The 25,325-nt window shown below is 42.8% G+C and overlaps 1 protein-coding gene across 6 annotated transcripts in view; it reads right to left on the reverse strand.

The window, feature by feature from the left end:
* Positions 1-25,325, reverse strand: part of agap1 (ArfGAP with GTPase domain, ankyrin repeat and PH domain 1) — a 135,540-nt gene that overhangs the window by 19,454 nt on the left and 90,761 nt on the right. For 4 of the 6 annotated variants that reach the window (XM_051426922.1, XM_051426921.1, XM_051426920.1 and 1 more), the window contains 6 exons: positions 21,433-21,601; positions 20,166-20,330; positions 17,874-18,035; positions 6,298-6,452; positions 4,836-4,926; positions 4,250-4,472 (listed from right to left, as the gene is read on the reverse strand). In XM_051426922.1, the coding sequence (XP_051282882.1) occupies positions 4,250-4,472; positions 4,836-4,926; positions 6,298-6,452; positions 17,874-18,035; positions 20,166-20,330; positions 21,433-21,601 (965 nt within the window). Of the gene's footprint in view, positions 1-4,249; positions 4,473-4,835; positions 4,927-6,297; positions 6,453-12,703; positions 12,782-17,873; positions 18,036-20,165; positions 20,331-21,432; positions 21,602-25,325 lie in introns of all 6 variants that reach the window. The other 2 variants (XM_051426923.1, XM_051426919.1) reach the window with 2 other exon arrangements.

Raw genomic sequence — 25,325 nt, forward strand, 5'->3', positions numbered from 1 at the left:
TGACCATGACATTTGTAGTTAAATAACATCGCTGTACCAAACATTAACTCCAGATAGTTTGCTGCACTTCTTGTTGAGAGGCAGTTTAGAAACTTTGATTGCACAAAATAAATTTTATGACATGCTTATTACAAGCTTGATAAAGGCAAGCGGGCGCAAGCAGGGGTTGTGGCAACGTCAGCCCCAAGTTGCCAGGAGTCAAAACCAGTAAGAAAACCAGCTCCGTGTTGGTCTGAGGCAGACGCTACAGTGACTCACTGTGGCCTCTTGAGGTACAAAGTGGTATGGACAGGACGACCCAGGGCTAGCTGATTAGCGTGCTAAGACTAGATGTCTTTCATATAGCTTTATTTTTTTTATTTACATTCTGCTTATAATTTTAGTTCATTTGAATGTTTTAAAATTATCTCTAATACTGGTGACAATTTTCTTAGAAATTACAATTACAACTAAGACCAACACATGATAGTAATTAGCGGCCGTATATCATCAGTTCTGTGTATTTAAATGTATTTAACCCTCATATGTTCTAGTGCTTGTTGACGTCTCCCAGGTTGATTTGTAATTTCAGAGGAGCAGTGAGTGAATGTAACCTCGGTACCACAGCTTCTACATATCATTTCATAGACCGTCACTGGCACTCCATAAAGCTGTCATAAAACCTCCACGCCTTCCTCTCAGTGTGTGTGAGGAGGATGCATGGATACGTTTATGTGAAAGATAAAGACAGATGAAAACGAGGAGGGAAAGCGCAAGAAGTTTTCTTTCAGATTTTAAATTAAAATAAATGAAATGTGTGTAATCAGTATTTTACTTTCATATATTCAAGAGGATGTGACAAGATTACATCATTAATGAAGCAGCTGACATTTCATTGACATCTGCTGATGCAAAATGTGAAAATGTGTGAGTTTGAGGCAAAACTGTAGAGTTCTTTATGTTGTCTTGTGTTTCATTTTCACACTATTGGTCAGCAACGGAGTCCCAGAGATCTAAATGTTGACATTCTGCTGTTTTATTTGTTTATAGGGCCCCTAATTCCTTGTCGTAGATCTAGTAATATCAAGGTTATATGTGAGATTTAAATCATTAATATATCTGCAAAAAACTGTTCTCTATATAAAGACACAGAGTCACATGGTGTCTCTCTCCCTCTGCCTGTGTTGTATCGCAGCCTCTCTGTGGTTTGTTTACATAGCCGGTCTGCTCCGACTGAAACTGTTGTTTTTATCATCTACGTCTGTGAATTAAGGATTTATTTCCACCAAACCAGAGTTGGTGATTGTTGGAAACACTAACAGAGATGGTTTTTGGTTGATTTTGTGTTTTTTTTCTACATTACATTTATTTGTCTCTTCTGAACCACATGAGGCCATTGTGTTTCCATAAGTTGCTATGATGACAGAGAGGGGGATGATATGCAACTAAACAGGTTCCCATCAGTATTCATCACATCTTTTTTCCTGGAGATGGAGGGACGAAAAGAAAGAAGAAAGAAAAAACAAATGGAGAGACGGCTGGAGAACAACACAAAGAAAAGAAGACAGGTAGAGAGAAATGACGGAGGGAACAGAGAGACAGAAAGGAGGGATTTATGGAGGTGAAACGACAAACCGCAAGCCACTTAAGGAATGGACTGATAAATACTATCGACAGGACAGAGAGAGGAGGGAGAGAGGGAGGAGAGAGGGGGAGAGAGATGGAGCTGCAGTGGAGCGTTGCGGGTTAATTGAGATAATATTGACCTCTTCTCTAATCTCTTCAGGGGGGGAAACATGCTTCAGATTCATAAATAAATAGGAACATGAGCAACAATAAAAGCATTAGTGCTCTGACGGAGGAGGGCTAATGGCACGTCAATACGCAAAGATCGCTCTGAGTGTGTGTGAGAGTGTGTGTTCAGCATCAGTGAGTCAGTGTGGCTGGGTTACAGTGCGGACGGATGTGTTTTACATGAGTGTGACTGCAGCCAACACTTTGTATGTGTTACTGTTATAAATACTTGTGCTTTCTAATTCATAGGAATACAGAGTCATATATGGCGTCTAAACCGAATAAACAAATCGCACTTTAAATGCACAAAATCCTGAGATGGTTGTTATACGTACAGCTGCAGACAAGAAAGGTGGATTCAGACAGAATGCAAAGCAAATAGTCGCCGTGCATTGTTAGCACACATTTGATCACTTCTAATCTACATTTGCTTTAACAAGGAAATTGTGAAATCATTTTTGACTTCAGACACTAACCTTCACAATTTGTGTGCTCAAATTTAATAAAAATGTATTTGTTCTGACATTCATTCACTAACATGTGTTTTGTGCACCAGATCTGAAGTCGTGTTTTGCTGGTTTTCTAGTAGTAGGTGAAGGAATCTCTGAAATTTAAAAAAAAAATCAAAATACAATACAAAAACATAAAAAAAATAAATAAATAAATACTACAAAATGTGCTTTGAACTATGTATAACAAATATGATTTAAAATAAGTTTTTAACGCACATAGTGCTCTCATACATCCACGATCAGTTAGGAGCTAAATTGTGATGGTTAGATACAGGGCGGAGGTCAGATGAAAACACTGCAATCGTGGACCAGGAGCAGCCCTTTTCCACCATAGCTCTGGTTCTTGAACTGGTTCCGTTTACAGTTAATAAATAATCTTCTTATTAGGAATAAACCTCCTCCTGTGTGAACTGTCAGTAGCTGAATAGGGTCGACCTACGCTGCTATGGATTAACGTCGGCCATTATGGTGGTACTTGGAGAGCCTGATAGTTTCTGAGCTGTGAAAAGTTATTATAATGTTTTAATTTGTTGACTTAAAGTTGTATTTTATAGTTTTTAAAGCTATAAATATCGTAAAAAAACATAACAAGTGCGTATGTTTTTAAAATATGTGTAACTCGAGTACTTTCACTGGATATTTGTCACTTTACTTTGTAGTATTTTTACAGTGTCCAATTACTGCTGTGCACATGAAGAATAAATATATTTGTTTGCATGTATTTATTGTGTTTTGTTGGGTTAAAATGTGTCTGTGATTGTGAGCATATCTGTACACACTGTGTGTCAGTGTGTGTTGGGGTTGGGGGTGGGGTGGGGGGGTCATGTGGGGAGTAATTATAAGGTGCTTCTGTTGACTAATGAGCGTTGGGGGGTGAGTGCAGGGGGGAGGACGGGGAAGTCGATCTTTATGCGGTTGGCAGTCAGCTCTAATTTGTTATGATGGCTGCTGGCTTCCCAAAGCTGCAACGGCCGATAATTACACAGCACACACACACGCAGGTACACGCTGATCAACACCAACGTCACGCTAAAGTTCACCGATTTGTTACTATCCCCTGTAGTCCACAAGACAACAGACACACACACACACACACCCAGAAACACAGGTTTGGAGGCAGTTCTGTCAATATCCAACACATCCAGTATGAACCCTGGTGAGTCTGAGACACTGAAACACTGCCCCCTGTCTGCAGCTGTAAGCACTGCACTCACACAGAGAGACCAGTGGTGGAATGCAAAGTATATTTACTCAAATACTGTGCTTAAGTACTTTACTTGAGTATTTTCTCTTTGTGCCACTTTCTATTTCTACTTTACTGCAGCTTTAGTTACTGCAAAAATTAAGCTTTTTGCACACAAAACATGTGAAGAGCTTCTAAAATATGATGTTTAATTATAAATTAAACTACCCAGCAGCATATTTACACATTACAACCAGTGACTGAAATTAACTGTCCTGAATTCTACCTTCTGTCCCAGACTTCACAACCACTGTCCCAAATTTAAGCTCCTTTTTTCGTTCCACACAAAGAATATAGTTTAATAACTTTGTTTCTGTAACTTGCATTACTTCGTTGACTCATTCAAACTATTTACATATAAGCAACAGGAACAACTCAATCCAGACAACCAGAGAGAAAGAGTGAGAGAAGCTCTAACCTGCCCCTGCACATGACCCAAGAGGAGAGGTAGAGACCCCGGCACTGTTGGCTGGGATTACTCTAAGCAGCATGAATGGGAATTAATAACACTAGAACATATTTCTCACTTTTTCTCTGATGGTTTGACTAAGTCACTTAATTTGTTGCTAGTTGCTTTTTAGCATAAAAGTCACTATAACTAACAAAACACTAACAAACCTCCAGTGAATTTTGTAAAGACATAATGAAGAAAACTACTGGAGAGTACGATCTACATTTAGAGTCCTAAGCTTTCAGACACACACAGAAAGAGGTTTCCTACCTGCTGGCATCTGGTCCAGGTTTGAGGCGTCCCTGCGTGTTGGCCTCCCACACGCTGTTGGCGAGCTCGTTGCCAATGGCCGACATGACCTTGATGAGCTCCAGCGGCCACTCGTCCAGGTCCAGAGATCGAACCCTGGACAGGTGGGTGCCCAGGTTCCTGTGGATGCCTGAGCACTCGATGCAGATAAGGGCCCCGAGGTTCAGACTCGCCCAGTCCGGGTCTGGATGAGCAGAGAGGAAGGCCAACGCATTTGTCAGAAGATAATATTGTGCTATGTGGAAAACAAGTTTTTATTGGTGTAAACATCCACAGCATTCTTATGTAGCCGAAGCTAAGAATTCCGGGTGAATGTTGACTCTTTTTTAAACTAAAATACTAAAATAAAACATACTTGTCCACCCATTTAGTAATTTTACTGGGAAAATGTGTAGCGATAACAAAAAACAGTAAAAAACATTCTTCCTCCAGTCCACCCAAATAAACATTGCACTTCACATCGTATATTGATATATTGTCATTCTGGGTGACTTCCGTCGCTGGAGTAGCAGGTATAAATGTTTTATTTATTGAGAGCGGTACTCACTCTGTGCTTCACAGTCGGCACAGCGACCGTTTCCTCGAATACTTCTGATCGTCTGCAGAGCCATGGCCTCCGTCTGGCTGGTCAGACGAGACTGAAAGAAGGAAAACAAACTCATCTCAGGTCACTCGAGTCAGGCTTCCATCCACAGTAAACTGCCGTCTCATGGTGACTGGTAAATGCTTTGTTGTGTCAGACCAACAGTCCTAAACCCGAAGAGATTCCAGTTGTCAATGATATTAAATGACGCAGAAACAAAGAGTTTCAGTTTCTTTTAAAATACTTTTTTTTTAAAACTGAATATGTTTGGTTTTTGGACTTTTGGTCAAAAAAAAAGAAACTTAAATTAGCAAACTTGAGTTCTCGGACTGAATACAGTGAAGATTTTGCTCGTTCTGCAGATTTAGGATGCAGAGTTTTACTGTAATTAAACGTCCAAACAGCACACAAACACTGTCTGAGACACATTCAGGTGTTTACATACACTGAACAGATGGTGGACGTCGCCGCTGTTGCGGGCTAAGTCCACCGATGTTGGGAAATGAAGGAATAAGACAGCAAATAAATGGAAATGGGGGAGGGAGGGGCGGACGGTGTTTTGGGTGGGACGAGGGGGGCAATAAAAGGCCGAGAGCCTGAGGCGTAAACACAGCGGGCCTCGACTGAGAGCAGAGCCGCCTGCTGCATGTGCAGGTGGAAAATGGCAATGCTGAGACTGAAGCTACAGTAATTGCTATTTTGTAATTATGTGAATGAAAGTGTGTTTGTGTGTGAGTGAATGCAGTGACTGAATGTGCATTCAAAGGTCCCATTCCTTCAGTTCTTATCATATCTGACAGTCCTGTGATGCACCGCATTCATACTCTAAATGTATATGATGGCAATTTGTACCGTTTGTAATGTTTAATACTGTCATAATGTGACACCTTTCTGTATGTATTTCTATTGCTTATAATGAGAAATACTCATTTTGTTCTACATGTATGTGTTATTTTACTATGTATGTATAGACTACATATATCTTACATATTTATCTTTCTATTAATACTGAGCAGAGCTTTCAACCTCATCTCATTGGCTTCATCCCTGAATGGCGACATTAGCTCATTTTGGCTACAAACTTAATTTCACGATGAAAAACAAAGGTTGAAAGCTCCAGAAAAGGCCAATAGCGCCTTGAGTTTAAAAGGTCACTTTTATGCTCATGTTTTAACAACTTCATGAGAACACAAACATGAAGACCATCAGATGCTGCTGAAAGTCCTGGAAAACCGGGTAAGTTACCATGAGTTAAGTTTTTTTTTTTTTTTTTTTAAATTAGATTTGATTGAAATTCATTCCATGTTGATTTTATACTTCCAAAAAGCACAGACTCTAAAAATTATACTTGTTCCAGGACTACTGGGAACCACAGAGCGGACTTCAGTGAAGAAACTTGAGATTTAAAGAGTTTGCCAGTATTCACCTTGTTCTTGCTGCTCTCACAGGACTGCAGGCTGGCCAGGATCTGGCTCTCAATGACCTGCACCCAGGCGTCTCTCTCCTCGTACGAAGTCGCCTCGAAATGCCACGTCTGCCCCGTCAGTGACACGATGGTGAACTCAAAGTTCTCCTCTTGTTCTGTTGGAGAGAGAAAGAAAAACCAAGACTTAGTACGGGAACATCCGACACACACCGATCACAAAACTTTACATTCAGCCACATTTCACCTGAGCCATGTGGTTCACGCTCTAATCGGCAGAGAGACGCTCAGCTCAAGGACACTGCAAGAGGGCGGTTTTGAGTTTGTAGGGGGTCACGTCAACCACCGTACCATCTTGGTTTGGCTTCAGCCAATTGCAATAACTTTTAACTTCTCACATCAACACCAAAGTGACATTACGGACTAATTCCATTAATATATCAGAAACCTGATTTCAACAGTTGTTTGAATTGATTGATCACTCGATCGCTGCTGTTCTGCTACTGCAACCTGAAATTATGTGATCAAATACCACACTGATCTGAAGTAAAACAATTTCATGAGCTTCAAACCAAACCATCACACAAAGCAATGTATTAACAATGGAGGCTTAGAACAGCTGATATGGAAACTCAACTATGTTGTATTTCAAGAAGAAGATGCGTTTTCTCCAGTGGCTTCGCTGGAATCACGCCTTTGCAAATGTTCATAGTTCTTGTGTTCGTAATGTCCTTCCACCTCTATTTGTGAGACTAAAACAGTGAATGACTCCAACAACCGACATTAGAAGCAACAACTGGTGTTTTTAAATAAGCATTTCTTGTTCATGGTGTAAAACCAAACCATGTCCAAATACCAACGAACCCCCAAAAACCTTGCCTTTAAAACCACATCCACATGATATAAATCTAAAATAACAGACCCTCATCAAACGTATAAAGTACCAGCGAAGAAACAGAAGTACACAAGCAGCTCTGTCCACAAGCGTCTTTTCATTCATATAAAGCTCTCTGACTGAAGGACACCTGTTCTCCTGAACCGACCACCGGTGACCTATGTGACCCCGCCCCCTGAAGCCAGGATGTCACCCAAATTACGGGGCCCTGTGCCCCCCCTAAGGGCCCCGGACCGTCCTGCCCTCTTCTCTGCTGACATGTCAGTGGGAGAGGTCAGTCATTACAATCAGGGCCTGCTGGAGGGGGGACATATGGATCTATCACCCAGAACCCCCAGAGGTTAACGGGACAATCAGGAGTCAATTAGACTGAGTGTGTGTGACTGTGTGTGTTTGTATATGGCTGTAGAAGAGATTCAAGGTCCTCAACTTCTTTAAAGCAGTTGTAGAAGGTCCGAATTAAAGGTACAGTTCACTCAAAAATTAAACAAACTCCTTTGGAACATAGAGTGTAATCCTTGAATATGACTTCAGAAAGTATATTTTCAATGCAATTTCTAATCATATGAAACAAAGGAAAGCAGCAAATCCTCACAGTGAACTAGAATAATTAAATGATTATAACGGAACATTGACAATAATGTCCTAAAAGTGCTCAAGAAAGTGCAAAAGTTTGAAAACAATGGGACTAAAACTCTGTTAGTTGATGGAGACTGTAGGATGTCGTTGAAAACTCTAGTTAGTAAGTAAGCTAGTAAGAAGAGCTTTGAGTTGAGATCATTTGGTCACACGTACTATTCCCAGGGGCAAGAATGAACATGAATGCTTAAGATTTACTGTATTTTAGGGTAAACTGTCCCTTTTTAAATGCAGCTGTTCAAGCATGCTTCAAACGCTTCAACATCAAGCCAGTTCTCAGAGGTTTGACTGATGTTAGCGAGTGTTTGTGCACAACTTGGGGAACATTTGGAAACCGTTACCGACCACAGAAAGGATGGGAAGTGGAGGTGAAGCGGGGGCATGGCTGAGAGCCCGTATCATCACCGCACCAGATCAGACAACAACCAGCTTCTGTTTACAATTAGCCCCAGTGAGTAGGTAAGAGATGAGGGGAGGGCAGGGGTAATCACTTAATCAAAGGATGGCCTCCAGCACGGCTGATAATTCCCAGGATTCCTAAGTTTCTGCTGCTATGACTCTAAACAAAAGCATGTGAAGAGGTTATATCTCTAAGAAATGTTGTTTCATGAGTGTAAAAGGAAATTAAGCATCATTTATTCACTCCATATTTACATCCAAAACGGCACTGGGTGATAGCAGATCTCAGTGCGGAGGTCGGTAATCATTCATGACACTTTTAGGCGAGCGTTTCTGGAAGCAGCAGTTTCATGACGTGTGCCGGGAGTGAAGCAGTGAAAAGATGAGAGGTTTAATCAGTTGGAGAGCGGTCACGGCCGGCCCGCGAGGGAACGACCATTTGCTCTTCCTCAACTCCAGTCATTTGGCTAATTGGGAGCGTCTCAGAGCACCGGAGCTGAAGTTCCCCTCTGGCTTTGCTCTGGATAATCAATGGCCTTGTCCGAGGAGAGGAAGGACGGAAGGTAAGGATGGAAGGGAGACCCCCGAGGCCCAACGACTGGCTGAAAAACCCTTCCACTTCCAGGATAAAGAGATTGAAAACACCTTTGCTGACCAAAGTTTCCTTTGCTGAAGATAACGCTGGATCATTTTCATCTCTCGGGTGCTTCAGGGTAATGATGGGCTGAGTCTGATTAGTTGATGTTAATTAAAACTACTGTTTACAGGGGCTGGTTAATGGCTCAAGGTTAAACCAGACTTTCATTTTAAATTGTCCATTTCGTCCACAGAAACTATGATGAAAAACATTTGTTGTTGAGGTTTATTCCACGACAAACAACCACCTTTTTCCACAAATAAAACTACTCAAAAACTAAAAAAACTAAAGAGAACCTTATACCCATGAGATTAAGTAAAAAGTTTAAAAACAAAGAACTGCTGAAATGTATATAAATATGTGGGTTTAATTTTAGACCTGAGACGACAGTTTAACATAAATAATAACTCAAAACGTGTTAATCAAGCAACTTCTACATCTGCAGTTTCTGCCTCTTCATAACAGCACTGGACTTCTGTCTTCTGACACTGTCAAAAGCTTTAAGTCTGTCAAACTGCAAAGTCACAAAAAACATCATCAGTCTCCAGATCAAAGTATGACAAAAAAAACCAGCTGAAGTCAGATTTAATGGGTTATCTAGTGCACCTTTACTTCCTACCTTCACACTGAAGGGCTAGGGGTTCGACACATGCCAGAAGTTAAACCGCTGTGTACTGAAATGTGTCTAATGAAGGGCAAACTGTACAGAAAGTGAATGATAATTTTCCAGAGTGTATTTGGAGGCTCCTGGGTCTACACTGGGTGCGTCTTCGTTCTAAATGACAGCCCACCCATCAAGCGCCGGTTGAGCCCTGCAGGGTCAAGAGCAAGAATCCCATCATAATTAAATTCCCATGATTCTCTGTTTTCAGGGGAGGGGGCTTGGCTGCTTGACAATTATGGAAACCAACAATCCAGAAAGGCCCTGCCTCTTCGTAAATTAAATGCTGTTTCTGGATTTAAATGCTGCACGCTGACCCAGCGCACCATGGCGGCTAATGAATAAAATGAGGGGGGCATTAGGCTGTGCAACCAGAGAGCCACTCCCACAACCCCCCGCTTAACTCTGAAAACCCCCAGCTGAGCATGTGCTACAGTCAGCAGCTCATGTCTGTCTGTACAGGAAGACTACCCCAACTTTTTGTAGTAACAATGGATCAGATGGCTGTCTCTAATGTGTTAACAGGGATCTGCGTTTGGAAGGTCACCTGATGGCACTAAATGTAAAGTCACCAAAGTTATTCCAATTCATCCTGAGGGGAATATGATTGTCTGAACCACAATATGTGCCAATCCATCCAATAGTTGTTGAGATAATTCAGCTTGGACCAAAGTGGTGGACCGACCAACTGTCACTGCAATCCATAGAGCCATAAAAAATGACTTTCTTAGCAAACTGAACAGGTCCTTTTTAAAGGTATATTTTCATTAGTGTAGGAATTATTGTGTTATTGTTACCTCAGAATTAACTGTTTTTAATCTACTAACGCTGTGGGTCGCCTTTCATTGAGTCCTTCATGTTTCTACAGAAGCCCAGAACTGACAAACCAGCCAGTGTTTGGCTTTACAGTTTTTTACAAGTTTTGTGGTTTCTCCATTAAATCCTACACGCTGGACCAGAAAAGATAATGTTTCTTGATTCTTCCTTCTTTCTTACAGGCTTCCTCACCTGTTCGGCCTCTCCTCTGTGTTGGTGTGCAGGACTAAACGTATGCATCAGAGTACAAACACACAAACATACGGCGAGTCACCCGCGCTGTATTGGTAATTACTGCCACCGCTCTCGGCTACTGTGGGCGACATTCACACAGAGAGAGGTGGAGCCGAGGCAATTTGTGAACTCTGACACCGGTAACCTTTAGCAGCAGAAACAGAACAAACCAAATATACAGCATTTACAAGACGCAGCGAGGGGGGCGGGGGGGGGACACATGCATACAAGCCTATCATCCGGGGTGTGAGGTGTCGAGTAGGCCCAGCGGGGTGTGTGTTAGATAGTGTGTGTGTGTGTGTGTGTGTGTGTGTGTGTGACAAGCAGGACGGTAGGTGCAATGAGAGGGGAGGCGTGAGGGAGACAAAAGGGGGCCTCGGGAAACACAAATTAAAAGCCTTAAATGTCACCGCACACAGTATTGCTTTGCGACACAGGTCATTACTCCCCATATTATTCGCAGCCTTTTACAACATTAATAACCTGGAAAATATTGCAGCCGATTGTTCTGAAGTCTCTCTGAAAAAGAAGTATGGAGGTCTATCTTTTTGAACGAGCACATTGAAGCAAAAGAAGCCGTGACGTAAAGCAGATTCAATGTTTTAAAGAGTTCGCTCTAGACCTGCTCTATTTGAAAAGTGTCCTGAGATAACTTCTGTTATGAATTGGTGCTATACAAATAAAATTGAATTGAATTGAATTGAATTAAACTGAATTCAAGATGGCTCAGAGATGATTTAACCTGTTTTGTGGTTCCATCATGCAAACAGGCGAAGACCCCAACAGTTTGGCTTTCATTTAATGTAGAATTAGGTTGGAAGGTTGGTAGGAAGATACACTGATCACATCCGAACGGAAGGGCGGGGGCAGAAGGATGCAAGGAGGGAAAGACGCTATCACACACAGGTCAGGTGACAGGCAGTGAGAAGACTGTTCAAAATACGGAAATGGACGTTTTTCTCCACCGCACATGTGTACCAGACACAGACTGAATGAGTAAGCACTGATTTAGGGATTTGCAGGTCAAAAGAAGTCAAGGGCAGATCTATATTAGATCTCTAAGTTACATAAAACTGTTTAATGGGGATTCAATATAGTATTTTTCAGTGTGAGGCTTACTACAGCCACTTCAGACATCCCTGACAATGCTTCTTCTGCAGCTTACATTAAACCCTCCTGGTTGAATCATCAGTTCATTAAGATGAACAACTGCATTAAGAAAATATCTGCTTCTTTGGAAAAAACTTGAAGGTACAAGCTAAAAATCTGCAGCTTATATCAATTAACTTTTCATTTTTGGGGAAATTTGGGGATCAATTTGGAAACTTTTTGACTTCTTTTTCATCACAACAATGTATATGCAATTTATTTAGAGCCGTCTGTTGTGCAGATATGATGGACAAAGCAACAGCCCAAGCTTTTATTTGCTTCAATGACTCAACCTGCCTTTATTTGGAACAGGCCTCTATATGGGACAGGGTTTCAATTCCTTTTGCAAAAAACTCTTGTTCAACAAAGATGGGAAGTTTATACATTTATATTTGTGTAGGTGATCTAAGCAGCATACAACTCGCTCAAGCAGACTCGGTTTTATACATCCAAAGAAATTCTATAAAATACAGACTAGGCCTCTAATTAAAACATGCTTTTATTTGTCAAAACTTCTAGCCACACCAGGCTATTAAAGGAGCGCTGCGTCTAATTGGGAACCTGATTTTAAATAAAGTTTTACGGTAATTAAAACTGGTGGTCAGAACATAAATGTAAAGGATCGTAATGTAATCTAGGAGAGCCCGGTGTTCACAATCTTTTGTCCTGCTAAAATAAAAGTATGTCTACATGTGATTTCTTGTCACAGGTTGTGTATGTTTACACTGTTTGACTCAAGCGCTGTGTGTTTGTAATCTTGTTGATCGTCTGATGTTCCATTAGTTTAGACGTCTTTCACACTGAATATATCCTAGTTTTATCCTGAATGTTTAGACATCTTTTGACACTGAAATCAGCAAATGGCTGCTTACTTGGGTAATGTGCATTACTCCAGGACAGGGTACTCTGTCCCTGCAGAGGGTGGGGTCAAAGGGGGGTTAATGGGCGTCCACAGGTCCACCCCCAGCAATGTTTTTACCTTCTGAGTTGTGCAGACTGTTGGCGTAAATGCTGCGAAGACTATCGACACGATTAAGTTTCCACGCTTTACGTTTGGCTGCGTCCCCCGACGGCAGGAAGAGAGAAAAGAGGGAGACAATAGGAGGAGGAGGTAGAACAGAGCGAAAGAATGAGACGACATGTACAAGAGAAAACAAGAAACAGAGGAGGAAAGAGAGAGAGAGGCGTCAAAAACAGCAGCGTGGAGGAGGATTGGTCCACAGGAGAGGGGGCGTGGCTTGATGTGGAAGTGGGAGGGGCTAATGAGCACGATGCAGGGAGGAAGTAAGTTTGCAACATAACAAACGAGCCCAGAAGAGCAACAAAAATAAAATTCTCAAATCATCAAACAAAAATTCCTTCAAATGTATCACAATTCAAAACATTATTACTCCCCATCGTCCTGACACAAACAGCCAAAGTTAAAACAGACTCAACATTTGATAACAATTAACACCATAAATCCTCAAATGAAAGCCTGTGAGAAGTTGTGGAATTACTTACAAATTGTTTTCTTTAAAACATTTTTTCAATTTCGCTTCCTGCAAATCTTTCACATTAAAAGCAATCTGGCAAAGGCAGGAATTCAGAATTTCTGGTGAGCTTTTAATGTGAAACATCAGTGCAGGAAGTGTTGACTCCACTTAACAGTCATCAACAAATCTGTATATAAAAGTTATATATCTCTTATCTCTTCTACTTCTATTATATCTTGTATTTAATTTTTTACTGTATGTGTATTTTCTTATCTTTCTATACGATTGTAGATGGAATATCTTTGAAGAGTTGCATTGTGGGAAAGTGTGATGGACATTTTTCTACTCACTGCAGGTGTAAAATGAGTAAATATCATCCGTGTGCAGAAAACACTGAAACTTCACATTAATGTGGATTTTAAGGCTCCACCGCCGCAGCTTTGATTCTTTTGAGGTGGCTGAGCTGCGAGCTCTGTGACCTCTGACCCCGGCCGCGCCGCTCAGTCTTAAACAGCAGAGCCTGGGTAATATTTACTCCCCCGGGGCTACTGCGAGCATTTGCAGAGGATGAAATACAGTCGTGGCTGTGTGAGAGGAGAGGCTTTAAATGTTACTGTGCTTGTTTCCCTCGTCGCCCCTCCTCCTTCGGGACGGCAAGGCGGCGATAAGCGAGGACGGTTTGTCCGTTTTAAAACGAGTCAAATACACTGAAGCTGCTCGCTGCTGTGGGGGGGCTGATCTCAGGAACGTTATCATCTAAAAACAAGTTGCTTTAAAAAGGTCACAGGTTGGATCCCCTCACAGATCACAGCAGGTTTTAAACACAGTCATTGTTGTAATTTGCCAAAAAATGGGATGTGGAAAACTAAAACAGAGATGTTAAAATACTTGTAAAACTAAAAATAGAAATATTATTGTGTTTGTCTGCTTATAGTATGTTGTTTTTGTCCCGACAGATCTAACAAATCCTTCTTGTTTTATTTTGAAAGAGCAGTGGAGGTACAACTGTACCATACCATGTATTTCTTTTTTCCTCCAACCTATGTTATTACATATGGGAGTCCAGTAAGTAGATACTAAATCATGCCCACAAAGGTAAATTTAACTCAATGGTTTCATTTTAATTTCTTTATTAAATAATTTAAAAGTACTTCAACAGGTTTTGACCCAACTTAAACATCTCCTGACGTCAGGTGTTCATTGGACCACCTGGACTCCCCTCTACACTGGCCCTCTTTGTTTCCCACCTGCTTGACCCCCGGTGACCTGAATTGACCTGCGATGGCGAGCGGAGTCCGTCATCTTCCTGATTAACTCCGACTTTAAAGGAGCTCCCTCACAATGAGCCAGTCAGAGGCGGCGTGCTGCAGGTGCGCCGCCGAGCTGACGGCCGATCGACAAACGGACCGACGAATACTGGAATGAGTGAAGCTCTTCAGCTGAGACACCCAGTGTGTGATCTGAGAGGGCAATTAAAGCCAGCCACACACACACACACACACACACACACACACACACACACACACACACACACACACACACACACACACACACACACACACACACACACACACACACACACACACACACACACACACACACACACACACACCACCTGTTGTGAGGAGTTTGCTGGTCGAGGAATCAAAGCAAACACAAAAACTGTCTTCGCGACCTGGTCCTGCTGTTACCTGTGTGAGGCCACTTCAAATATCTGAAGCTGTGTGTGTGTGTGTGTGTGTCATTATTTTGCAGGTCAACTTTCAAAGCTCCAAGATGAAGGGAGGGTATCAAACAGTGGCTAGTTAACGAGACCCGTGGTCAGCAGGCTTCACCTGATACAGGTACAGCTGTTTAATTAAACATATTTAAACTGTAAAACCAATTGCAATGATCTATAAATCCAGGTGAACTCTGCTGTTATACAAATAATCAGGCTTACATTTACAGCAGAGTGCTGTTATTACTTTTCTGATTTGAATGTGAATGTTAAAAGTAATAGAACTGTAATAAAAGTCATTATCTGTGAAATTACAGTAATTATTGCTGTTTACACTGATAACAACTGTATTTGGACAGTTTACCTTATACACTGATAAACAACATGATTACACAACACTATATTTTACTGTTAATGTCAGTAATTTTACATATTGTTATAAACTTGAATTTAACAGTTTAATAAATTAAATAAATAGTAAATATTTGTAAATGTATTTTAATCTTTGTGGAAAAATAACATTTCCTTTAAATAAGCATTTTATGACTTTTCGTGTCATTTTACATTAAACATTTAAATTCACAGGATATCTTTGTAATTTATTATTATTTAAAAAAAACAGAAAAAATCTGTAAAATATTTTTTTATTACTGATTTAATGTGAAACATCAGTGTGGGAAGTGTTGAGCCTCAATGACTTAACAATATAGTGTACAAGCATCTTATTTATTTATTTATTTCATATTATTTGATGTATTATATATAATATTATATATATTTTCTCCTCCGTCGCTGTCTGTGTTTCCTCGATGTGGGATCAATAAGTTTATTACTGCCAGTCTTATACACAAGTAAGTGCTGATGTTTCAGTCAGGATTCTCTGGACGGAGTCGCAGTCATTCAGGCCGAAGACTGTGATGAAGACGAGGAGAACGCCATCCTGTGTGTGTGTGTGTGTGTGTGTGTGTGTGAGTGTGGTCCTACCTGGGGGAGCTCGGACCGCAGAGGGCGGTTCCCCCTCATGAATTACCCCGAGCCTCGCTCTGACACGAAGATACTTCACCTGCCCGCCCAGCGTGACAGCTCGGCGAGTCGACCCGCCGGCCGAGTGCGCTCAGTGCTTAATGGCTAAATTGGGAAGACTGTTACTAATCGCTTATTGAATAATGAAAGTGACACAGCTGATAAAAGATTTCAATACGGTGGATTATTTATAATATTTCACTTAAGCCTCTCCGGCTGACTAATAGGGGGGCGAGTCGAGGGCTCGGGGAGAGCGTTTGATAATAAAATGGTCAGAGAGGAAGAGGAGCAACTGCACGCACTCCTGATAGTTAACTACTAGACGAGTGGAGAGAAAGAGGCGGAAGAGAGAGGGAGCAAGAAGGGAGGGGAAAAGGAGGCGAGGATGAGGAGCAGGAAAATTAAGAAAGATGAGAAATAAGAGATTAAACAAGGCAGTGGGGAGAGGAGGAGAAAGGGAGGGAATATAGAGGAGAAAGACGACAGGAAGCAAAGGATTGAAAAGACAAAGAAGAAAATGTTATTTGAAAGAGGAGAAACAACACGATAAAGGACAGAGGAGAGAGGAGAGGAGAGGAGGAGAGAGGAGAGATGAAAGCAGATGAAGCGTCTATCAGTCACTCAGACGGCCACTTGCCTTGTCAGCTGCTTGATGCCTCCGTGATGGAGTGACGCACATTACACATCTGCTGCTGCCGCCACATCTGTTCAACCAGCCATAGTGTGTGTGTGTGTGTGTCTGTGTGTGTTGACAGTCTGTGAGAGTGTGTGTGTGTGTGTGTGTGAGACAGTGTGTGTGTGTGTGTGTGTGTTTGTGTGTGAGTGTGTGTATGTGTGTGTGTGTGTGTCGTACTGAATCAAGCAGAAATCTGAAGACGACGGCAGCAGATCCACGTCTTTTACATCAGCTGCTACCAGCGACCTCAGGCTCTGCGACGTGTTTTAAACCTGCATTCTCTGTAACGGCCAGCAGGGGGCGGCTCCACTGGTTGCAATAAAACAGACACCATACAGTCTTATGGAGAAATGAGCCGACTTCTCAGTTGATTGATGAGCTCAGTAAATAGTTTCCGGATGAGTTTCTGGTCTCAGTCTCTAGTTTCAGTCTACTTCCATACAGCATGATGTTCATTTAGTAACTGATTGTCAGTCTCAGGTCTGCTCTACGGATTGCAGCGTCGACCACACGGCGAAGGTTATGTTACAAACTGATTGACAGTCACAGCAGAGACAGATAAGAAGAAGACCATCCAACAGGGTGAAGAGATGAAGGGCTGACAGAATGAGAGGATGAGGAGATCCGTCCCTCACAGCGGAGTTCGGGAGTCTCAGACGATCACATGACTGCGTTTCCCAACCCTGGTCCCAAACCAACAGCAGCGGTTTCCTTCTCTTTAGACTTTAACGTCAGAGAATATAGTTTATTGGGCTGTAAACATATTAAATATATTTAAAGTTGGAGGGGAACCTTTGATAATAAAGAAAGTTTAACTTAAAAAATAAGTTATGATAAAACCATTACGTTTATTAAGACGTATATTAGAACTCACCTAAATCGATAGATAACTGGACATAAGATCATATGTATATAGTCGTAAGTTTAGAAGCATTTGGAGGTAAATCGGCAGATATTTCAGTATATAAACAGTTATATATAGATATATATATATATATCTATATATAAATATCTGGCAGTACAGTGTACAAGCACATAAAGAGAAGATAGAAGTATTTGAAGTATAAAAGTAAACAGAAGTTCACAGATAACTGGAAGTGTATCCTGTCAGGTTCGCTGGTGTTTGGTCGTATCTGAATGGATTTTATTTTGACGTCTGTGAACGTCAGACTTGTTTTGGGGGTTGGGGGGGTGGATTTAGCTGTCGGACCTGGGCGGGGAAAGTGTGAGGCGAGGGGAGGGGAGATGGTGTTACCTTCCGCAGTACCAGAGAGGCCGTCGGCTTTGAAGTTGCTGGTGCTCTTCTTCCTCCGGTGCTTCTTGCGGTTGGCGTGCGGCGACGGCGGCGGCTCCATCTTGGGACTGGTGGTGCTGGAGATACTGGGACTGGAGCAGACCGAGTCTCCCAGACCTGTATCTGGAGATCCAATAATTCAGTATTAGTACATTATTATATAAATTAGTTATTTGAAAGTAGTTCATTTGGAATTATGTAATCTTTTTATTGTATATGTTTATTGGTTTTTATACACTCAGAGAGGAAGTCTAATGCTCTTCACAATAAAAGTCTTTTAACTTGTGAATCAGAGACAGGAAGTGCTTTTCTTTACACTTTAAACTTTCATTCAGCACAGAGCAGAAAGATGATGTGATCCAGCTGTACCTGTTACCTACAAGTAATTACTTTTAAATAAACCGTTCTATATTTCTGTGATGTTCTCCAGGTTCTTCTCTTCTCGTTGTTGATTTCTGTATAAAAACCTGAATCAGTCTGTTAGTGGATGAATACAACTGGGCCAATATCAAGAACCAGAATCAGGATGAGAAGTGATTCCCAGTCCGGGTCTGGAGGATGAGGGCTGGCGGGGGCGAGCGAGGCTATCAGCAGAGGGAGTCTCTCTCTCTCCCTCTGCCCTCCACTCTTCACGGCGCCCGCTGACAGCTGTGACTAGCGGCAGAATAAAATAACATTCAGCTTCCATCAATATCACAGCGTGGCGGCGACACTGACATGGGCGCGCACGGAGATGGAAACACGTGTGCACAAAACACACACGTATACACACTGGGCGCTCGTTGGCCGCCACCGCCGCCGCGTCCCCCCGAACGGCAGACAGCCCCAAGGACGGCCATAACTTATTTTACAATCGTTTAGTCTCAGCTCAAGTGGAAAATGTGACAACTTATCTCTGCTGACAAGATGCCATCCCCGAGAGTGCAATTAACCGCCGTGGATTAACGGCCCTCCCATCTGCACGCCGCGCTCTATCCACGTCACCCCCACCCCCTCACCCACACTTCCACCCTCAGCCTCAAGACATCCTCCTCCTGCTTCACTTTCCCTCCTCTGATCAGCTCTCCTGGTCCGGGTCTCGTCTCTGGTGGGGCTTCTCCTCGACCACGGCAGTCAGGGCTTCCTGTCTGCTGTCAGGTGAGACGCAGCAGCTTCAAAGTAAACTGAAATCCCGGTTTAATGCAGCGTACGCTTTATTTTGGAGAGATTACTTTACAGATCTGTCTCTTCCTGTCAAGCGATAATTATCTTCTCCTGTGTAGAGACTATCGCTGCTCACTTTCAGCTCCAGCTCCACATAGAGTGATTTAGTTTTAATTGTTGTATTTTTTTTTTCTGTTGTACCAAAAAATTGAGACAACTTCTGCAACTAACTGAACACCACTCGTGTCTGTATTTGGTGAGCTGGGAATGAGAACGGTCTGTGAAGTGTGGAGGAGAAACTACGGCCTAAAAGCCTAAAAAGGCTGATATCTAGAGCTAGTGTTTGGTTTGTCCCTTCTGGGCTACTGTAGAAACATGGCAGTTCAACATGGAAGTAAAAACAAGGAGACATCAGATGTTTCTGGTCATCCTGGTGTTTAGACACTTACAGGTTTAAATCTTATTTGGGCATAAATGGAGCTGCAGTCTGACGAAACAAACTGTAACTGAACTGACTGCTGTGTGTGTGTGTGTGTGTGTGTGTGTGTGTGTGTGTGTGTGTGTGTGTGTGGCCCCTGGGAGTCCATTGAAAGCATTTCACAGCTTTAAACGTTATTTGAGGAAGGCTGGAGGGCACAACACTGACGACAGAGCTGTCAGTCAAGCTTATCGTCACGGCAACACACACGCACACACGCGGCCTGACAGCTGTCAGTCTCAGCATCTGTGTGTGTGTGTCAGTTTTACCTTATCCTAAGACATTACACACACACACACACACACACACACACACACACACACACACACACACACACACACACACACACACACACACACACACACACACACACACACACACACACACACACACACACACACACACACACACACACACACACACACACACTGCCCATTAGCCTGACAAACAGTTCAGGCAGCATTAGAGGTCTGGCAGGCGGATCAATGGGAGACAAATGATAGGCTCCCCCGCGGAGCTGCGCGCTGAGGCCTTTTGAACCCCAGCAGGCTGTAGCAGTGGAGCTGCGCGTGTGGACCACAACACATTCAGTGTGTTTACACATAAACTTTTACTTTGTTTTTGTTTTTTACCTGTGCTGACTCCAGAGTTGGCGATGACTGTGGCGTCGGTCCACTGGTCGGCGCTGGAGACGGAGTACGAGCGCTGGTGCATCCCCTCCAGGCCACGGCTGTTAAAGGACACCAAGCTGACGCCGCTCGCCATCTGAGAGACCGACGAGCTGCTGGTCACCGAACCTGAGAGAGGAAGTCGGGTTTAACACTCGAGTCTGACAACAGAATAAACTGACACAAAATAAGACTTGTAAAGCGACTTAATCATCCAGATTTTAACTCCTAAATATCAAACATGTTTGAAAATGATCAGGGCATTAGCGTTTTGTGTACGTAGAGGGAGAAGACGTCTTTTTAAGGATTTTAAAGTGGACAAATCAGATCATAACGTTATTAAAGGAAGTTTAAAAAACTAAACAGGAAGTGGAACAAATGATCATCTCTAAAGTTAAAGCAACAGCTGCTGTCGTCTTCTTTCATTTTATTAAAAATATCTTTTAATGTTACAACTGGACGTGTTGTCCAATCACAGTCAGCCATATAACACACACACACACACACACACACACACACACACACACACACACACACACACACACACACACACACACACACACACACACACAGGAACGTGAGGGGGACCATAAAAGGCAGCTTCTTACAAGCTGGCTGCTTAAATCAAACCCTTGAGTTAGTAAGAGGCTGCGTGGTCCAACAGCCGGGTGAATCATCCCTCCCTCCCTCCCTCCCTGCCTGCCCCCCTCTCCCTCACCCCTCCCCTCCCTCCGTCCCTGCCTCCCCCTTCTCCCCTCCCTCCCTCATCCTCTCATTACAGCTCATTTCTTGGTGCTGGCTGAGTGGAGCCAGGACTCTGATTGCATTAATATTCATGACAATAATTAGTACATGGAGTACGGCTCACTGAATATTCATGCTATTAGCTCGGGCCTCCTGGATCCCAGTGTGTGTGTGTGTGTGTGTGTGTGTGTGTGTGTTTGATTTAGCCGCCTCATAAGAGCTGCTTTTATTTGTGTGTGTGTACGACATGGAGGAGCACTTGTTTCTCTCCACCTTTTGTTTTCTGCCGTTTTGTGCATTCCAAGGCTGAACACACACTCTTCTTTGAATCTTTTCAACCTTTATTGATCAACGACAGACAAAAAGCGCTCGTGTTTCTGACACTGCATCAAGAGCAGCAATTACCACCACAACTGAAAACATTAAACGTCGGCATAATCGCAGCTTATTCCTCGACAAAAACAAACAAAAAACTGCGTCCTCTCACCTGGAGTCTGTCCGAGCTGCAGGCTGCTCATGTCCTTCGTCAGGCCGTTGGTTTTGGGACTCGGCACGGCGGCGCAGGTGGACACGGCACGAGGAGGCCTCTTCCCCGGCACCTTCACTGTGGTCCTCAGGAGGTCGATCTCCTTACCGTGGACGTTCTGCATGTAGTCCTGAGAGAGAGAGAGAGAGAAACAGCAGGTAAACCTAAAGGCCAGCAGGGGGCAGTCTCTCTTGATTCAATAGCTCAGTGAACACTGATGAGTTTAGGGTCTTAATCTGTAGTTTCAGTCTTCTTCCATACAACATGATGTTCATTTAGTAAACGATGGTCCCATTAAGAGTACAACAACATGGCCGCTGAAACTTGTGTATAAACAGGAAGTCTGGTGTGATTCTAAAAAGCTGCTGCACACTATAAAACACCAGATAATTTAAATGTTCTTGATTTGATTTTTATCTATTCAAACTGAGTATTTAGACTTCTTTCAAGAGTGTTACGATCAAAGAAATGAAAACAGGAATTAAAAGCAACCAATCAGACAACAGTCTGCATGATTAGATATGATTCTCATCTGAATGTACTTTAAAAGCTCTGAATTCAGATAAATAATTTTTAATTTTTTAAATAAAACAAAGATAAAAGAATGAATAACACAACAGAGTGAAGTTGAGCATCCTGAGTGTGTCACTGTTTGCTCGGAGGGAATTAATCTCATAATAAAGCGGCTAAATCCTCAAATTGTACAACGGAAACAAAGACACACTAATCCCTTAAAGTAGCGATGAAGTGGCGGACCACGCCAATTCTGATTGGCTCCGCCCGTTCGCCAACACGCCTGAAACACGACCGACCGCTATGGGACGCCTCGGACGCCTCCCGATGATGAGCCCTCCTCGGGTCCAAACGGGGCGGATCAGAGAAGTCGATGAAAAGACGAGTAGGAGTGTTAATGACGGACGAGAGGCGCTTGTTAAATCCACCCCCCCTTCCCTCTGAGCGGGGTGGAGTGTCAGCGGTGACCCCTGAGAGGAGCAGGGCATTGTGGGAGGTCGGCCTCCTCTTCAACATTAAGGTGGCGAGGAGAAACAAAGCTCACACAACCCGCTGGGCCGGATTAAAACCACCAAGTCTGTGTAATATGTGTGCTACTGGACTGCTATCTTTGTGAGGACATTTCTATAAAGCGAGGACAGAATATTATTGAAAGTGAAGTTTAGTATTTTTTTATTACAAAATGAGGAAATCTCACTTCTTTAAAAGGCTTTAGAATGAATTATTGGATTATTTTAAGCGTTGTGTTTGAGAAGGGCGGCTTTATATCAGTGACAGTTGTTCAAACGTGTGTTAAAGTAAAGATAAATAAAGTCCTCGCACACACTGAACTCCCAATACAAACACTGTTACACCTGTACACTCGTTAGGACCCTCGTTAGGACCCTCGCTGACATGATACATTCCCTGAAATTAACCTTCACCTAATTACAACCTTAAATCTGGACCTCAGTCAGCCATTTAAAGGACCGAAACCGTCCTCACTTTCCAGCTCTCAAACTCTAATTGGTCCTCGCAAAGATGGAATTACTTGAGCACACACTTATAACACACACACACACACACACACACTCAGTGTTTCCCGCCTCCCTCTGGCAGCTCGGCTGACAAAAGGCCAATTCAAAGCCAAGTGCTCTCGACGGCGTCTTAACAAGCCACCGGAGAGCCCTCGAGCCAGGGGCCCGCTGGGTAAACCCTCCACACACACACACACACACACACACACACACAGACAGACAGACACACACAGACACACACACACACACAGACACACACACACCCCTCCGACAGATTGACCGAGGTAATTGAGTCTCCATTTGCATCAGGGAGCTTTCATCATCGGCCCGATCGTCCACGCCACGCAGCGACGTCCAGGACGGATGTGTGTATCGACCAAACACGCCGACAGCAGGTGGTGTGTGTGTGTGTGTGTGTGTGTGAGAAAATGAGTCTGTCGGCTTACGAGTGTCGAAGAAAGGAAGTGTGTTTATAGCCGTGTAAGAGTGTGTATGTAAATGTGTGTGTTCAGCCGGTATAAATGGACGCATAAACGCCGGCGTCAAGGGTGAAAAATGCAGCCGCGACCGGAGAGCCGAATACTGCTGACGGCGAGGGAAACACGGATCCATAAAGAGCGAGCTCGACCACGATCGATGGATAAAGAGGCGACGGGAGATGGAGGAGGAGAAGAAGACAGGAAACATTAAGTAGGAAGTGATGAAGGTGACGGAGGTGTAAAAATGGATAAAAGAGACAGTGGAGGTGTCATAACTTAAAGAACACGGCAGTTTGTGTTGGAGCTCGTTCCCAAACTTTATTTTATGGATATTTCATATTATATTCAATAATAACAGAAACAGCAGTTTGTTTATCCTGTTTAGATGTTAAATAATAATCTAAACGTTAAAAATATCAATTTCATTTAGTTTTCTTCACAGAAATGAATGAAATGCTGAGATACAGACCTACTGTGTAGAGCTTTCTTACACCCCTTGAGATCAAAAAGGCCCTGGGGAAAAGTTTGGTGACCCCTAGTGGGGGTCCCGACCAGTGATGGAGGTTAATATTAGTCTGTTTTATTTTATTGAGGCTGAAGGAGTGTGAACCACAAAACTGTTATTGAATATTTCTGTTAAGATTCAGACAGAAAACTGTTTTTAATCCTTGAAATAAAATAAATACAATCACAGTAGAGTTGTGTAGTGTATTAGTGGTTTTATATACATACAAATATTATATATATTTTGGTATATATTATAAGCATTTGTTTATAATTTTGTTAAATATTCTCATGTTTTTTACTACTTTTTATGCCTTTATTTTTAAGGACAGCTGAAGACATGCAGTAAAGGCCCCTTATGCTATTTTAGTTTTCCATTATATTATTGTTAATTTTTTATTATTTTTAAATAATCTGACTGATGAAGATGAGGAGATGCAGCTGAAAGGTCAGAAAAAGCAGATAAGTGGACCTTGAGTTGAGCTTGTTTTAATCAGAAAATACAGCAGTGCTGAAACAAATAGCTGATAAACTGGATCATAAATCAATAAACTTGTATTGTTGTATTATAATTGATCATTAAAGCAGAACTGAACCATTTCTTCCTTTAGGGTTCACCTGCGGGGGAGGGCGGAGCTATGCTGCCGTTCGCTTTAACGTCACAAGTTGGAAACGAAGCAGATAAAAACCTCCCGCCAGGACGCGCTGCGCTCTCTCCTCCTGCACAAACCGCCGCTTCTCTGTGATCATTCAGGCCTCCGTTAATGACGACTCGGCGCTCAGAACCTCGGCGGTGACGAGAGCCGATAATTACTCCCTCGCCTGTGTTTTTGGCCCGATCTTCTTCACTTTGGAGGAGACTTTTTCTTTGCCAATTAGGTGGCATCTATTGCCATCCACTTAATTAGCGGCATTAATGTGATTTCCTTGCACATAGTCGGGCAATTAGTGGCGCTGATTGAGTTTCATTCGATTAGCCTCCGCAAACACGCTAATTGACGCCTGAGCTGCAGATGCAACGCGCTCAGGAAAACCTGGCTTTTTGGTGCTGGAGGGGCTTTGTGTGTCTGCGTGTGTGTGTGTTTGTACACGAGTGTGTGTGTTGAAGTGTTAAGTGATGAGTTTTAACACTAATTTACTGCATCAGCTGCTCTAATCGGTGACGGACGTGTGCAGTTTGGTGAAGTGTTTCACAGTGTGGGGACACCGACACCGACAACGCCCCCCCCGCAGCTGCCTTGCTCAAACCCCAGTGTCGTTTATGTCCCAGTATTCATCATGTTATTCATCCACTTGTTTCAGTGTGATCAAACTGTTGATCAACTGGTTCCACAGAGAAATA

The sequence above is a fragment of the Dicentrarchus labrax genome, unplaced genomic scaffold, assembly GCF_905237075.1.
Source record: "Dicentrarchus labrax unplaced genomic scaffold, dlabrax2021, whole genome shotgun sequence".
Classification (NCBI taxonomy): domain Eukaryota; kingdom Metazoa; phylum Chordata; class Actinopteri; family Moronidae; genus Dicentrarchus; species Dicentrarchus labrax.